Genomic DNA, 18,448 nt, shown 5'->3' with positions numbered 1-18,448 from the left:
AACTATACTCGTGGCTCCGGATTGGCCAAGAAGGACTTGGTACCCGGAACTTCAAGAGATACTAAGAAGGGACTTGCTTCAGCAAGGATCATGTCTGTTCCAAGACTTACCGCGGCTGCGTTTGACGGCATGGCGGTTGAACGCCGGATCCTAAGGGAAAAAGGCATTCCGGAAGAGGTCATCCCTACCCTGGTCAGAGCCAGGAAGGAGGTGACCGCACAACATTATCACCGCATTTGGCGAAAATATGTTGCATGGTGTGAGGCCAAGAAGGCCCCCACGGAGGAATTTCAACTTGGTCGATTCCTGCATTTCCTACAAACAGGAGTGTCTATGGGCCTCAAATTGGGGTCCATTAAGGTTCAAATTTCGGCCCTGTCGATTTTCTTCCAGAAAGAATTGGCTTCAGTTCCTGAAGTCCAGAAGTTTGTCAAGGGAGTACTGCATATACAACCCCCCTTTTGTGCCTCCAGTGGCACTGTGGGATCTCAACGTAGTTCTGGGATTCCTCAAATCACATTGGTTTAAACCGCTCAAATCTGTGGATTTGAAATATCTCACATGGAAAGTGACCATGCTGTTGGCCCTGGCCTCGGCCAGGCGAGTGTCAGAATTGGCGGCTTTGTCTCACAAAAGCCCATATCTGATTGTCCATTCGGACAGGGCAGAGCTGCGGACTCGTCCCCAGTTTCTCCCTAAGGTGGTGTCAGCGTTTCAACTGAACCAGCTTATTGTGGTACCTGCGGCTACTAGGGACTTGGAGGACTCCAAGTTGCTAGATGTTGTCAGGGCCCTGAAAATATAGGTTTCCAGGACGGCTGGAGTCAGGAAAACTGACTTGCTGTTATCCTGTATGCACCCAACAAACTGGGTGCTCTTGCTTCTAAGCAGACGATTGCTAGTTGGATGTGTAGTACAATTCAGCTTGCACATTCTGTGGCAGGCCTGCCACAGCCAAAATATGTAAATGCCCATTCCACAAGAAAGGTGGGCTCATCTTGGGCGGCTGCCCGAGGGGTCTCGGCTTTACAACTTTGCCGAGCCGCTACTTGGTCAGGGGCAAACACGTTTGCAAAATTCTACAAATTTGATACCCTGGCTGAGGAGGACCTGGAGTTCTCTCATTCGGTGCTGCAGAGTCATCCGCACTCTCCCGCCCGTTTGGGAGCTTTGGTATAATCCCCATGGTCCTGACGGAGTCCCCAGCATCCACTTAGGACGTCAGAGAAAATAAGAATTTACTTACCGATAATTCTATTTCTCGTAGTCCGTAGTGGATGCTGGGTGCCCATCCCAAGTGCGGATTGTCTGCAATACTTGTACATAGTTATTGTTACAAAAATCGGGTTATTATTGTTGGAAGCCATCGTTTCAGAGGCTTCTCTGTTATCATGCTGTTAACTGGGTTCAGATCACAAGTTGTACAGGGTGATTGGTGTGGCTGGTATGAGTCTTACCCGGGATTCAAAATCCTTCCTTATTGTGTACGCTCGTCCGGGCACAGTATCCTAACTGAGGCTTGGAGGAGGGTCATAGGGGAGGAGCCAGTGCACACCACCTGATCCTAAAGCTTTTACTTTTGTGCCCTGTCTCCTGCGGAGCCGCTATTCCCCATGGTCCTGACGGAGTCCCCAGCATCCACTACGGACTACGAGAAATAGAATTATCGGTAAGTAAATTCTTATTTTTACTGAACTTTTGTTTTTTGGATTTTACATGCTCTCTACTATGACATTGGGCATCGGCCTTGGCAGACGACGTTGATGGCATTTCATCGTCTCAGCCATGACTAGTGGCAGCAGCTTCAGCACGAGGTGGAAGTGGATCTTGATCTTTCCCTATTTTACCCTCCACATTTTTGTTCTCCATTTTTTAATGTGTGGAATTATATGCCAGTAACAATAGCAATGGCCTACTACTATATATACTGCGCACAACTAAAATGCACCACAGGTATAGAATGTAGATAAATAGTATACTTAATGACGACACAGAGGTAGGCACAGCAGTGGCCTTCCGTACCGTACTGCTATATATAGTATACTGGTGGTCACTGTGTCAGCAAACTGCAAAACTAAAATGCACCACAGGCATAGAATGTAGATGGATAGTATACTTAATGACGACACAGAGGTAGGCACAGCAGTGGCCTTCCGTATCGTACTGCTGTATATAGTATACTGGTGGTCACTGTGTCCGCAAACTGCAAAACTAAAATGCACCACAGGTATAGAATGTAGATGGATAGTATACTTAATGACGACACAGAGGTAGGCACAGCAGTGGCCTTCCGTATCGTACTGCTATATATAGTATACTGGTGGTCACTGGTCAGCGAAACTCTGCACTGTACTCCTCCTATATAATATTAATTATACTGGTGGTCCCCAGTCCCCACAATAAAGCAGCACACTGAGCACAGATATGGAGTGTTTTTCAGGCAGACAACGTATACTGGTGGTCACTGTCAGCAAAACTCTGCACTGTACTCCTGCTATATAATACAGCTGCTCCCCAGTCCCCACAATTAAGCAGTGTGAGCACAGATATATTATACAGCACACTGAGCACAGATATGGAGCGTTTTTTTCAGGCAGAGAACGGATAAAACTGGTGGTCACTGATCAGCAAAACTCTGCACTGTACTCCTCCTAACAGCTGCTCCCCAGTCCTCCCCACAATTAAGCAATAAAGCAATCAAGTTCAACAATAAACGGAGAGGACGCCAGCCACGTCCTCTCCCTATCATCTCCAATGCACGAGTGAAAATGGCGGCGACGCGCAGCTGCTTATATAGAATCCGAATCTCGCGAGAATCCGACAGCGGGATGATGACGTTCGGGCGCGCTCGGGTTAGCCGAACAAGGCGGGAAGGTTCGAACCTGCCTCGGACCCGTGTAAAATGGGTGAAGTTCGGGGGGGTTCGGTTTCCGAGAAACCGAACCCGCTCATCACTAGTCAAAACACAGATAAATGGCAATACTCCATAGGGGTGGTCTTCAGTTTGCCAGCTGTCTGGATCCCAGCGCACAGTATACCGGCGCCGGACCCCCGACAGCCGGCATACCGATATTATCTCCCTCTTGGGGGTCCACGACCCCCCTGGAGGGAGAATAAATAGCATGCCACCGTGCCCGCAGCGTGGTAAGCGCAGCGAGCACGCAAGGGGCTCATTTGCTCTCTCCACGCTGTCGGAATGCCGGCGGTCGGGATTCCGGCGCTGGTATGCTGGGCGCTGGGAGCCCTACCGCTGGCATACCATACTACACCCACTCCAAAGGTGTTCTGTTGTGTTCCATGATGTGTAGGGCAGTCTGTGCTGTTTTGCAAAGGTTAACAATTGAAAGTCTCTTATGCTGCATTCAGATCGCAAATGCCGGATCCTACCCGGTAAGAGAAACGTGTACTTACTGGGTGGGATCCGGCATTTGCGCTCCGTTGCTAGCTTTCCGACCCGGCAATATACCGGGTCGGTTGCCATAGCAGCGGAGGGCGCAGCAGGGGCGGGGGTGGAAGCGGCGCCGGGAGATGAGCTCATCTCCTGCGCCGCCTATGCTGTGAATGGGAGCCGTGTCGCATCGGAACGGCTCCCATTCACACTGCGCCTGACTCGGTAATCAACCCGGTAATAACCCTTCTTTTTTACCGGGTTGAATTACCGGGTCAGGCGACCCGCTAATTCTGAAAAGGACCTTTCACATTGCACACTGACCCGTTTCGACACGGCAATATGCCGTGTCGATACCGGTTTTTAGTGCGATGTGAAAGGGGTATCGGTTGTTCTCTGTAAGCTGAACAATATGAAACTGTATAGCCATAAGGTCTTCTTCTGTATCAAAACTCTGACCAGGTCAGAATCTATTTGCATTTACTACATCTGTGCTGAACTTGCCAATCTCCTATTCCACCCCTATTGCTGCTACTGGCACAGTTTGTTTTGTGGCGCTTAGATCCAGGCTCTTCCCTATGTGCAACCTCTGGTTGCTGGAGTTTTAAAACAGTAGAAGTACCTTTAGCGTTATACCCTGTTAGCACAAAGGGCCTAATTCAGAGTTGATCGCAGCAGCAAATTTAGTAGCAGTTGGCCAAAACCATGTGCACTGCAGGGGCAGATATAACATGTGCAGAGAGAGTTACATTTGGGTGGGGTGTGTTCAAACTGTAATCTAAATTGCAGTGTAAAAATAAAGCATGCAGTATTTACTCTGCACAGAAACAATATATAACCCACCCAAATCTAACTCTTTATGCACATGTTATATATGCCCCACCTGCAGTGCACAAGGTTTTACCCAACTGCTAACAAATTTGCTGCTGCAATCAACTCTGAATTACCCCCCATGTCTGTTCATGAATCATGTCACCTGTGAACTGTACCAGCAGCAGCATAAAGTGAGTGAACAGAAGCTGAACAGGGTGAGTACTGATGGAGGGCTACATAATCTAGTGTTCATCAGGGAACATATAGAGACAGGGCTTTACATAGAAGGAAATGGATGGCTGTAAGGGAATAATGAAAAGTATTATTTTTTTTCATATTAACTTAAAATCAAATTGGTTGTTTGCACCTTGACAGAGGCGTGTGTTCCCCGAAACGTTGGTATTTAAGGTTTAATATAACCTCTTCGAATAGTTCTCCAAGTGCCGCTGTTTTGTTAATTGCTGCATATAGAAAGTGCATTCGGAAAGTATTCACGGCGCTTCCCTTTTTCCACATTTTGTTATGTTACAGCCTTATTCCAAAATGGAATAAATTAATTTTTCCCCTCAAAATTCTACACACAATACCCCACAATGACAACGGGCAAACCATTTTTTTTGTAGTTTTTGCAAATTTATTAAAAATAAAAAAACTAAGAAACCACATGTACATAAGTATTCACAGCCTTTGCTCAATACTTTGTTGATGCACCTTTGGCAGCAATTACTGCCTCAAGTCTTTTTGAATATGATGCCACAACCTTGGCACACCTATTTTTGGGCAGTTTCGTCCATTCCTGTTTGCTGCACCTCTCAAGCTGTAACATAACAAAATGTGGAAAAAGTGAAGCGCTGTGAATACGTTCCGGATGCACTGTAACTTCAATGCCATTTCTTCGTTTTCTCCTTCATGTAAGTCTGTGATTTTCAACCTTTTTTTTACTTGCGACACACCGAACAATACTTTAAAATTGCCAAGGCGCACCATCCGTTCCCCATAAAAATAAAAAAAACACACACATTGGCCCTCACAGTTAAAAGAACAACACACATACTTTGGCCTACACTGAAAAAACAATCATGTTGCTCCCCACATGAATCACGTTGCTCCCCACATGAATCACGATGCTCCCCACATGAATTATTCACATTATTCCCCCCATAAATCCTATTGTTCCCCACAGGAGAAACAACATAACAAATATTGGCTCCTACCGGTCAGCTGTCCTCCTCCCTGTCCCTCAGTGGTGGGAGTTGTTCATAGTGGAGTGCTGCGAATACTGAACAGCGGGTGGTCGGGCAGGTATGGATGTGGTTGGGCAAGGAAAGCTGTGTATGCAGGCAGGTGGGCATGCAGGCAGGTGCAGGCTGTGTATGCAGGCAGGTGCAGGCAGCGTCTGTGACCTATGATTTCACACCGCGCGTCATCAAGGCATAGGTCACGGTCGGAGCACGACTGATCCTCTAAGAGCCCGGGCCAGCAGTTCACTCTGAAGTTGCAGGAAGCTGCTCTGGCTCCGCAGCACACCTTGCAACTGGTCGCGGCACACTAGTGTACCACGGCACACTGGTTGAAAATGCCTGATGTAAGTGGATTAATCTGTGATGTTATTAGTTTTTATTAGTTTATTAGATTTATTAGTTTTTATTCTGTAATAAAATTGCTTACACATTGCTTTCACACATGTCGAGTCACATTATTATGACCACCTCCTACATTTGACGTTGGCAGCACATAGCCTATAAAGTACATCACATGTTGTGCGCTGGCTTGGTGGGTATATAAGGTGTGCAATAGGCTGTCTGCGCACATATCACTCGTTGCTGTCATGGGTAAAAGGGGCGATTTATCTGAGTTGCAGAAAGGGATGATTATCGGCTTTTGGGCCAAGGGCGGCAGTATTTCTGAAACAGCGCCGTTTGTGAACTGTTCACGTGCTGCTGTGAACTGTGAAGGTGTATCGTGACTGGACAAATGGCACCATTGCCAATAGCCAACGTGGAAACTTCTGAGCACCACGTCATTGATGTGAGGGGTGCTATGAAGGTGCGTGAGGGCCGACCGACACACTACAGTGGAGCAGCTCACCGTCAAAATTAGCCCTGGGGCTACCAGAGATCTAAAATGACAGCTCAGTCCATCTAGCTGCTGTCCATGCTGCACACGGCGGTTACTCTGGCTATTAGCTGGTGGTCATAATAATGTGACTAGACTATGTATATTGTTGAAGTTGTATTCCTTTGATGTGGCACTCAGAGTTCTATAACTAATGCACATGTGGCTGCCTAAACTACTGGTGCCTTTTCTTTAGAACATTTTGTTTATACATTGGTTATAACTAATTAATTAGTATTTGTCCTCTAATACTCAGGGGGACATTTACTAAGCAGTGATAAGAGCGGAGAAGTGAGCCAGTGGAGAAGTTGCCCATGGCAACCAATCCGCACTGAAGTAACATCTTTCATTTGCATACTATAAACTGATACAGAGCTGCTGATTGGTTGATGGGACAATTTCTCCACTGGCTCACTTCTCTCATCACTGCTTAGTAAATGTCCCCCTCAGTAACTTACATTATAGAAGTGATTTTCTTTTCTTTCTTGTTTCTTGCCAGAATATAGTAAATATGAAGTGGAATTTATTTTAAGTACAGTCATGTTCTGTTGTCTTCAGGTATGTGTTACTGAAAGAGAAAAACATGCTGCTGAGTTTAGAACAGGAATCAAAGCGACAAAGAGTAGCTATGCCAAGCCCTGAGCGGCTAGATAAGGTATTCACATGGCGGTAATCACATGCTGCACTTGTCTCCATCCTCCTGTTAAGCATTGATAGGAATTGTTTCATATTTTAAAGTTAACTTTTATTAATGTGATAGAGCAAATAAAGCCATTGGTGAAACTCCAGTTTTCTACTACCAATACCCTTCCTCCTTCTTATGCAAATTTGATATGTGAAATTGATGGTACTCAGGCAGCCTTTTTCACTTAAGCCTGTCCTTCAGGTGGTGAGAAATAGGTTGCGTAGCTTACTGATGCAAGTATTCAACTTTTCATAATACTAGCTGGTGCTGAACTATGTTTATGGATGCAGTACATGGTCACGTTAAATCTAAACATGCGGTAATAGAACATGGGGCCTAATTCAAATCTGATTGCAGGAGCAAATGTGTTAGCTAATGGGCAAAACCATGTGCACTGCAGGGGGGGGGCAGATATAACATGTACAGAGAGAGTTAGATTTGGGTGGGGTGTGTTCAAACTGAAATCTAAATTACAGTGTAAAAATAAAGCAGACAGGATTTACCCTGCACAGAAATAATATAACCCACCCAAATTTATTATTTATTTATTACCAGTTATTTATATAGCGCACATACTTGCCTCAGCGCTTTACAGAGAATATTTGGCCAATCACATCAGTCCCTGCTCCAGTGGAGCTTACAATCTATATTCCCGCACACACATTCACTGTAGGGTTAATTTTGTTGGGATCCAGTTAACCTACCAGTATATTTTTGCATTGTGGGAGGTATCCGGAGTACCCGGAGGAAACCCACGCAAGTATGGGGAGAATATACAAACTCCACACAGTTAGTGCAATGGTGGAAATCGAACTCATGACCTCAGTGCTGTGAGGCAGTAATGCTAACCATTACACCATCCGTACTGCCCAAATCTAACTCTCTGCAAATGTTATATCTGCCCCCCTGCAGTGCACATGGTTTTGCCCAGAACTTTGTGGGCCCCATAGCAACATTTTGAAGGGGCCCCCATCCCAATGCTTCTATGGAGACCCTTCTCTGCAGCAGTTGTTAATTGTATGCCCTATAATAGTGCCTTAGTTAATTTTCTGAACCTTAGTAGAGCCTTATTTAATGTTATGCCGCATAGTAGTGCCCTAGTTTCTATTATGAATCGCAGTAGTGCTTAAGTTCACCCTATGTCACATTTCAGAGCTGCCAGTACACATTATGCCGCACAGTACCCCCAATTCAAATTATGATATATAGTGCTCCCCATTCATATTGTGCCTCATTACAGTGCCCCGGTTCATATTATATAACATTAAAATTCCCTCCAGTTCATTTTATACCACACTACAATGAGCAGGTCCAGGGGCATACCTAGATATATTGCAGGCCCCAAGGAACAAGTTTGAAAGGACCCCTACGTACCACCCAATGGTGAAAAATGTATATAACACATGTAACTTTGACAGGGAAGGTGGGCCCCTCTCGGCTCTGGGCCCCATAGCAGCTGCATTGCCTGCACCTATGGTAGCTACACCCTTGCCCATTAGCTAACAAATTTGCTGCTACAAACAGATCTGAATTACCCCCATAATCCACACCAATTTCTGCCAGCTTTACTGAATGTTTTATTTTCCTTTTAATGTCTGTCTCAGGTGACCAAATCTATGGAGAATCTACACACAGTAGTTACTGAAAGAGAAACTGCTTTACGGCTCCTGCAGACTGGTCAGGAAAAAGCAAGACCTGGAGACTGGAGAACAGACTGCTTTGGGGAAACAACATGGTAGAAGATTTTATTGTTTTACATTCAAGACCACTAATAAGAACAGTTTATGTGGTCAACTTAAAACAGCAGTTGTCTTGTTAGTGTAAAGCTAATAGCGTGCTTCCTCAGGGATCAGCAGTGTGCCAATCATTTCCTTGTTTCTATAAATGATTTGTGGAAGGAGAAGGAAGTAAGGTGTCCCTAGAGAGCACTACTGTTGTAATGTTATTAACAAAAGACAGAAGGTCTTACACCAAATGATGAGCTGGGAAGTGAAATGGCATACAAGTTCAATGTAGAAAAATATAAGGCTGCTCATTGTGTTATACAGTATATATATTTAATGAGAAACAACTATGGAGATCTGAGGTGGAAAGAACTGGTGTGTGCTAGTAGCTAGAATGTCCAATTTCAGGCAGTTGCTGCAGCAGCTAAACATCCCCAGTATAGAGGCATAAGTTCAGCATGCCGTGGATTTAGCGACCTGCCAGAGAGACATTTTCTGAAAATGTCTGTATTTGCATCACTAATCTGACAAAAGTACAATGCAGGGTGTGTACAGAGACCTAGAGCACATTTTGAAGATGGCAACCATGGCACTTGGGGATTAATTCCTTCTGCTGCAGTGGCTTTTTCATAAGAACTATCGGCACTAGGCACCATGGGGTAAATGTATGATGTGGCGATATGGGGTAGAAGCGGTATCGGCGCACGTTATGTGCACTATACCGCTTCTCCCCCATGTATGATGGCAGGGGTGTCTGCAAGGTGACACGCGCCCCTATCCTTATCGGCGCCGCTATCTGAAAGATAGCAGGCCGATAAGCGCGGGCAATGTATGAACGGTCAGCATCACTGTCCGTTCCGACACCTGCAGCTGTCGATGTCGTCAGCTGCAGGTGGCGATGCCCATTCACCACAGCAGTGTTGATTCTTCAGTAAGATGCACAGAAGGAAACCAGAAGCATTCGCTCACTGACTCTTTCTCCTGTGTCTTCTGATACACTGGTGGCAGAGATAGGAATGGCTACACAACATGTGCTCAATGACCAATCACCAGTGGGCATAGCCATGTGTCTGTGGGAAAGTTCTGATTAATAATTTATTTTAATGTACAATAAAATAGTAACCCTGTAGTTTACCCTTCCTTACAGCCTATCTACTTTGCACACTTGATTTGATTTATTTACTTTCACCTAACTGTCTTCAGTAGACAGTGTGCATGTTAGCTTCTTGGATAACAGAACTGTTCATACCTGGAAGGGAAATACCAATGATTTTCCATCTATAAGAAAGATTGAATTCGATGACCTGTTTTCTACCAGTTCATGTAAAACAACCTGCATTTAGTTTGGGTAGTGAGTGATCTATAACAATTTGACTTTTTCTTTTTTTCATTTTGCAGGCATAGATTCAAAGAGTGGCCAATTCCTTGGTATATGAACAGACGTCAGTTAAAGAATTCATATTTTGCTTTGCCATATGTTGATCATTACCTAAGGTAAGATTAGTAAAACACCAACTGTGTTCAGAGTGTTGTTATTACACGATATGTGCAGCTGTACACTGATCATGGGTCTTAACGGAAACCTAAAACTTCTTCTTGCTCCATAGGTGACACAGGCTTTACGCTGGGTATAGGCTGATAAGTAGGAGTCTGGGTACCAAATGGTTAACTTTTCTGTCCCAGCAGCCCAGGCTCCCTACACCCCAGCCACAGGCAGTCACTCTTCATTTGGTGCCTGCAGGATTAGGCAATTGTTTTATTGGGTTGCTGATTAGGTTGCTTTTAATCAGCTTCTTCTTTTCTTTTTAAGTACTGGATTCTTTGCTAGAGGAGACCTTCTTGGATGTTTTATGGGCCTATGGATTTATGTGGAAAGGACAAGGGATTTCCTTAAGACTGGTTCTATGTCCTGTTTGACTTTCACAAACGGGGCTGGCCGGCTACCAGGGTTGGGGAAAAAAAGAAATAAAAATATAATAAAAAGTTTAAACCACTTTTTTTCTGTCAGCCACTAGGGGACACTGGCACAACTTCAAGACCGTGGGGTGACGATGGTGGCTTACAGGGAGCTGGCACTTTAGATAATCTAAGAAGTGAAACAGGCTCCTCCCCTCTATTCCCTATCGTCCCTCAGTTTTGAGTTTGTGCCGAGGGAGCCAGTCACTGCTGACTGAGCTCCAGCTCAGTCTATATTTACTTCAATTTATTTAATTTATTTAGCTTTTTTTATTCATGGGACTTTGTTCCCTCAGCCTCAGGAACCCTTAGCCACTTATATGAGAGAAGTGGGGTCCGGGTTACACACTAGCAGCGTCAAACTGCACAAGGAGAACAGCGCTTAACCTGAGAGGCACTGTTCCGCCCGAGACAGCAAGGAGAACAGCACTTAACCTGAGAAGTACTGTTCCTCCCGAGACAACCGCATCGTGAGGCTCCGGTTGGGTGAGTGAGCCTCCTTGTGTGAGGCACTGTGCGGTGGCCACGTCCAGCACAGCAGCGTCCCTCACATTCCCTCCCCTCCTCTCCTCTCCCTGCTGGCTATGACTGGCAGCGCCGCGGTCTCCACTACACTGCCGTTCTGACAGTACACAGAGCGGCAGTGTGGGTGGGTGAGCCTCCTTGTGTGGGGCACTGTGCGAGAGTGGCCGCGGTGTTGTCTCCACTGCACTGCAGCGCTGACGGTACACAGTGCAGGACAGAGGGAGTTTACTGCGGAGGTTTAGCGGTAAGCAGCGGATCTGGGGGCTAAGGTGCAGGGCATTTAACTAGAAAGCAAACATCTGAAGCACCTTTGTGAGTTGAGTGCAGCCAAAGGTTGATTTTAATTGTGTAAGGCACCCACTCAAAATGGAGCTTAGGGACCTGGTTGAGATGGGTGCCTGTGCTTAGGGGACAGAGTTGGCAGGTTTTCAAACTGTCAGTCACAGAAAATGGTGCCTTCCTAGCTAGGCAGCTCATGAATAGCAACAATGTTTCTTCTCTCCTCAGGAATCAGCACTGTTAAGGTGGGTACACACTATTAGATATATCTGCAGATCAATTGATCTGCAGATATATCTATGTACGGATCGGGCAGTGTGTTCAGCATACACACTGCCCGATCCGTCGGGGGACTGACGTCATGAACTGGGCGGCGCCCGCCCAGTTCACCTGTCAATCACCGCCGGCCGCCGCAGCATGTGTACGGGCGGTCGGACGACCGCCCCGTACACACACAGCGACGCGCCAATATATCGGTAGATATATTGGCCGTCGGCTGTGCTGCACGGCCGACGCGATACGTCTGTGAACGACGGAGTTCACAGACGTATCGCCCGTACACACTGGCCGACGGTCCCGCGATGTATCGGCCGTTCAAGAGAACGGCCGATACATCGACCAGTGTGTACGGGCCTTTAGCAGAGACAGGTGCACATTCCTTCAGACTGCCAGAAACCTGAAAGCCTGCACATAAAATGCAGGCTGGTGGCAGAGGGAGTTAATGCTGGGTACACACTGGCAGATATATTGGCCAATCAGTTGGTTGTCCAATATATCTTTTACTGATCTGCAGGTGTGTACAAGCAATATGTCTGTGAAAGACGTCTTTCACAGATGTATTGCATCTGCTGTGCGACACAGCAGATGACCAATATATATTAGTGCATCTTTCAGTGTGTATGAACAATCTCCATCTGCATATATAGCTACAGATCGATTGAACAGCAGATATATCTTTACGATATATTGGTGCATCTTTCTGTGTGTATGAACAACCACCATCTGCAGATCAGATCGATTGAACAGCAGATATATCTGCCAGTGTGTACCCAGCTTTAGAATAGGGCAGTAGTATAAATATTATACCTCCCTCTATCCTTCTGATATTCCTCTCTCTCTGTCTCGCTCTGTATTATTGAGAGTGCTGGTGTGAATTGTATGTGTCTCCACTCTGTACGTCACAATGGCAGACAAGGGACCAGCTAATAAGGAATCATAAAAACAATTTTTCTCATGTCCTAGAGGATGCTGGGGTCCATTTTAGTACCATGGACCCCAGTATCTTACCTTCGGCACTTTAAGACTTTAACAGTGTGAACTGACTCCTCCCTCTATGCCCCTCATCCAGACCTCCGTTTAGAAAATGTGCCCAGGAGACTGGATGCACACTAGTGGAGCTCTACAGAGCTTTGCTGGAAAAAGACTTTCTTGGGTTTTTTATTTTACAGGGAAGCTGCTGGCAACAGCTTCCCTGCTTCGTGGGACTTAGGGGGGGAATAGGAACCAACTTCTCAATTAGTTAATGGTTCTGCTTCCGCTGACAGGACACCTTTAGCTCCTGAAGGGTACTGAACACAGCCCAAGCCTGGCCAGCGTTCACTCCCACAGCACTGCCGCCACCCCCTAACAGAGCCAGAAGTCAGAAGGCTGGTGAGTATATTACCGGAGTCCTGCAGAGAGGGGATCCTCCGGTCATCGTTGCCGGCATACAGGTACACGCACAGCGGTGCGCCATGTCTCTCTGCACAAGGGGGCAGAGCGCGGTGGGGGGGGGGCGCTCTGAGGGCATGTTTTAAAACCTTACTCTCACTGGCAAAAAGGGTTCATACATGTACAGCCGCTGATGTGCCATCCCCAGCCAGTATAAATTTCTCTGACGTCCTAGTGGATGCTGGGAACTCCGTAAGGACCATGGGGAATAGACGGGCTCCGCAGGAGACTGGGCACTCTAAAAGAAAGATTAGGTACTATCTGGTGTGCACTAGCTCCTCCCTCTATGCCCCTCCTCCAGACCTCAGTTAGAATCTGTGCCCGGCCAGAGCTGGGTGCTCCTAGTGGGCTCTCCTGAGCTTGCTAGAAAAAGTATTTGTTAGGTTTTTTATTTTCAGTGAGATCTGCTGGCAACAGACTCCCTGCTACGTGGGACTGAGGGGAGAGAAGCAAACCTACCTGCTTGCAGCTAGCTTGTGCTTCTTAGGCTACTGGACACCATTAGCTCCAGAGGGTTCGAACACAGGGCCTGACCTCAATCGTCCGTTCCCGGAGCCGCGCCGCCGTCCCCCTTGCAGAGACAGAAGATGAAGACGAAATCGGCGGCAGAAGACTCCGGTCTTCATTAAGGTAGCGCACAGCACCGCAGCTGTGCGCCATTGCTCCCAGCACACTTACACACTCCGGTCACTGTAGGGTGCAGGGCGCTGGGTGGGGGGGGGCGCCCTGGGCAGCAATTATAATACCTTTTGGCACTAAAAATACACATATACAGTCTGGCACTGTATATGTGTAAAAACCCCCGCCATTAAGTTACACAAAACGCGGGACAGAAGCCCGCCGCTGAGGGGGCGGGGCCTTCTTCCTCAGCACACCAGCGCCATTTCCCCTTCACAGCTCCGCTGGAAGCAGCTCCCCAGGCTCTCCCCTGCAGTATCCAGGTACAAGAAGGGTAAAAAAGAGAGAGGGGGGGCACATAAATGTAGGCGCAAATAAGATAAAAAGCAGCTATTGGGTAAATCACTTATTATAAGTGTAAATCCCTGTGTTATATAGCGCTGTGGTGTGTGCTGGCATACTCTCTCTCTGTCTCCCCAAAGGACTATCACTAAGAACGAAAGGAAAAGGGTCGCACAGACTAAATAGATTTATTTATACATCAATTGTGTGTATTTGATAGTACCCCGCTTATCAATCAGCTTTAAATATTGCAATGTTATAGATCGGGGGAGGTGCTCCTGAAATAAGGTTTGACATAAATAAACTAGAGAGAAAGAAAGTATTCCGTATGAGGGCACACTCTAAACAAATATACTGGTATATCCTAAAAGCCCACGCCCCTTAGGGGAGAGGACCACAAATTTATTAAAATATAACTTTTATTAGTATATGTTAAAGCTTACGAAATATGTGCAAGTGAAAAAATGAAAAAAAATTATAATGAAAATAATGAAAAATGAAAAAATAATAAAAATTATTAATTGTGCAGATTTAATGTGATATTAAAAAGCTAAACCACTGTATTGATGTGTGTGTTGTTAATTCTTCCAATAAGAAGGGTGTGTGTCACTTTATTCTGTGGTTACATTGAATGTTGCTACAGCTATTGCAATATTGTAGCTGCTTATGACAGAAATGGTTTTTGTATCAATTTCAATGTGAAGGTCTTATTTTTTATTTTTTTATTTTTTCATACCTTCCACATAAGTATTAATCTATCTGACAATATACCACATTACAATATTATGTTGATGTCTCCATGTATTCATCAACATAATATTGTAATGTGGTATATTGTCAGATAGATTAATACTTATGTGGAAGGTATGAAAAAATCAAAAAATAAAAAATAAGACCTTCACATTTTAATTGATACAAAAACCATTTCTGTCATAAGCAGCTACAATATTGCAATAGCTGTAGCAACATTCAATGTAACCACAGAATAAAGTGACACACACCCTTCTTATTGGAAGAATTAACAACACACACATCAATACGGTGGTTTAGCTTTTTAATATCACATTAAATCTGCACAATTAATAATTTTTATTATTTTTTCATTTTTCATTATTTTCATTATATTTTTTTTTTTCATTTTTTCATTATTTTTTCACTTGCACATATTTCGTAAGCTTTAACATATACTAATAAAAGTTATATTTTAATAAATTTGTGGTCCTCTCCCCTAAGGGGCGTGGGCTTTTAGGATATACCAGTATATTTGTTTAGAGTGTGCCCTCATACGGAATACTTTCTTTCTCTCTAGTTTATTCCCCAAAGGACTATGTGGGGTCCTGTCCTCAGTCTGAGCATTCCCTGTGTGTGCGCGGTGTGTCGGTACGGCTGTGTCGACATGTTTGATGAGGAGGGTTACGTGGAGGTGGAGCAAGGGCAGATAAGTGTGGTGTCGCCCCCGTCGGGGCCGACACCTGATTGGATGGATATGTGGAAGGTCTTAACCGACAGTGTCAACTCCTTACATAAAAGGTTCGATGACGCAGCAGCCTTGGGACAGCCGGGATCTCAGCCCGCGCCTGCCCAGGCGTCTCAGAGGCCATCAGGGGCTCATAAACGCCCTCTGGCTCAGATGTTGGACACAGATGTCGACACGGAGTCTGACTCCAGTGTAGACGATGATGATACAAACGTACAGTCTAAAAAGGCCATCCGATGCATGATTACTGCAATGAAAAGATGTACTACACATCTCTGATGTTAACCCGGTTACTACCAAGAGGGTTTATATGTTTGGGGAGAAAAAGCAGCCAGTGACTTTTCCCCCATCTGATGAATTAAATGAATTGTGTGAAGAAGCGTGGAGTTCCCCTGATAAGAAACTAGTGATTTCTAAGAGGTTACTGATGGCGTACCCTTTCCCGCCAACGGACAGGTTACGTTGGGAAACATCCCCTAGGGTGGACAAGGCGCTCACACGCTTATCTAAAAGGGTGGCTCTGCCGTCTCAGGATACGGCCGCCCTAAAGGAGCCTGCGGATAGAAAGCAGGAAGCTATCCTGAAGTCTGTGTATACACACTCAGGTACTATACTGAGACCTGCAATTGCTTCAGCATGGATGTGTAGTGCTGCAGCAGCATGGACTGATACTCTGTCAGACAACATTGATTCCCTCGATAGGGATAATATTTTGCTAACCCTAGAACATATAAAAGACGTCGTCTTATATATGCGGGATGCCCAGAGGGACATTTGCCTGCTGGCATCTAGAATTAATGCAATGTCCATTTCTGCCAGGAGAGTATTATGGACTCAGCAGTGGACAGGTGATGCTGATTCTAAAAAACACATGGAGGTTTTGCCTTATAAGGGTGAGGAATTGTTTGGGGACGGTCTCTCGGACCTAGTATCCACAGCAACAGCTGGAAAATCGACTTTTTTACCTCAGGTTTCCTCACAGCCTAAGAAAGCACCGTATTATCAAATGCAGTCCTTTCGGCCTCAGAAAGGCAAGCGAGTCAGAGGCGCATCCTTTCTGCCCAGAGGCAGGGGTAGAGGAAAGAAGCTGCACCAGGCAGCCAGTTCCCAGGAACAAAAATCCTCCCCTGCTTCCACTAAGTCCACCGCATGATGTTGGGGCTCCACAGGCGGAGCCAATTGCGGTGGGGGCGCGTCTCCGAAACTTCAGCAACCAGTGGGTTCGCTCACAGGTGGATCTCTGGGCTGTACAAATTGTATCTCAGGGATACAAGCTGGAGTTCGAGGCGACTCCCCCTCGCCGTTACCTCAAATCAGCCTTGCCAGCTTCCCCCAGGGAAAGGGAGGTAGTACTGGCGGCAATTCACAAGCTGTACCTCCAGCAGGTGATAATCAAGGTCCCCCTCCTTCAACAGGGAAGGGGTTACTATTCCACAATGTTTGTGGTACCGAAACCGGACGGTTCGGTGAGACCCATTCTGAATTTAAAATCCTTGAACACTTATATAAAGAAATTCAAAATGGAATCGCTCAGACCGGTTATTGCAAGCCTGGAAGAGGGGGATTTTATGGTGTCGCTGGACATCAAGGATGCTTACTTGCATGTCCCCATTTACCCACCTCACCAGGAATACCTCAGGTTTGTGGTACAGGACTGTCATTACCAATTCCAGACGTTGCCGTTTGGTCTCTCCACGGCACCGAGAATATTTACCAAGGTAATGGCCGAAATGATGATACTCCTTCGGAAGAAGGGAGTTATAATTATCCCGTACTTGGACGATCTCCTCATAAAGGCGATGTCCAGGGAGCAGTTGTTGGTCAGCGTAGCACTCTCTCAGGAAGTGTTGCAACAGCACGGCTGGATTCTGAATATCCCAAAGTCGCAGCTGATTCCTACGACGCGTCTGCTTTTCCTGAGCATGATTCTGGACACAGAACAGAAGAAGGTGTTCCTCCCGGTGGAGAAGGCCCAGGAATTTTCATCTCTGCTCAGGGACCTCCTGAAACCAAAACAGGTGTCGGTGCATCACTGCACGCGAGTCCTGGGAAAGATGGTGGCTTCATACGAAGCAATTCCCTTCGGCAGGTTCCATGCAAGGATCTTTCAGTGGAATCTGTTGGACAAGTGGTCCGGATCGCATCTTCAGATGCATCGGTTGATCACCCTGTCCCCGAGGGCCAGGGTGTCTCTGCTGTGGTGGCTGCAGAGTGCTCATCTTCTCGAGGGTCCTGGTGACCACGGATGCAAGCCTCCGAGGATGGGGGCAGTCACTCAGGGAAGAAACTTCCAAGGGCAGTGGTCAAGTCTGGAGACTTCACTACACATAAATATACTGGAACTAAGGGCCATTTACAACGCCCTGAGTCAAGCAGAGCCCCTGCTTCAAAACCAACCAGTGCTGATTCAGTCAGACAACATCACGGCGGTCGCCCATGTAAACCGCCAGGGCGGCACAAGAAGCAGGATGGCAATGGCAGAAGCCACAAGGATTCTTCGATGGGCGGAGAATCACGTGCTAGCACTGTCAGCAGTGTTCATTCCGGGAGTGGACAACTGGGAAGCAGACTTCCTCAGCAGACACGACCTCCACCCGGGAGAGTGGGGACTCATCAAGAAGTCTTCACACAGATTACAAATCGTTGGGAAATGCCACAGGTGGACATGATGGCGTCCCGCCTCAGCAAAAAGCTAAAAAGATATTGCGCCAGGTCAAGGGACCCTCAGGCGATAGCTGTGGACGCACTAGTGACACCGTGGGTGTACCAGTCGGTTTATGTGTTTCCTCCTCTTCCTCTCATACCCAAGGTACTGA

The 18,448-nt window shown here is 46.3% G+C and overlaps 1 protein-coding gene across 2 annotated transcripts in view; it reads left to right on the top strand.

Annotated features, from left to right (window-relative positions):
• The window catches only part of MRPL47 (mitochondrial ribosomal protein L47), a 140,136-nt gene that overhangs the window by 80,403 nt on the left and 41,285 nt on the right, over positions 1–18,448 (top strand). For both annotated transcript variants that reach the window (XM_063916316.1, XM_063916317.1), the window contains exons 4-6: positions 6,875–6,971; positions 8,606–8,736; positions 10,124–10,219. In XM_063916316.1, coding sequence (XP_063772386.1) covers positions 6,875–6,971; positions 8,606–8,736; positions 10,124–10,219 — 324 coding nt within the window. The remainder of the gene's footprint in view (positions 1–6,874; positions 6,972–8,605; positions 8,737–10,123; positions 10,220–18,448) is intronic.

This window comes from Pseudophryne corroboree, chromosome 4 (genome assembly GCF_028390025.1).
Source record: "Pseudophryne corroboree isolate aPseCor3 chromosome 4, aPseCor3.hap2, whole genome shotgun sequence".
Classification (NCBI taxonomy): Eukaryota; Metazoa; Chordata; class Amphibia; order Anura; family Myobatrachidae; genus Pseudophryne; species Pseudophryne corroboree.
Note: the sequence above shows the minus strand (reverse complement) of the source record. Positions and strands in the feature narration are given on the sequence as shown.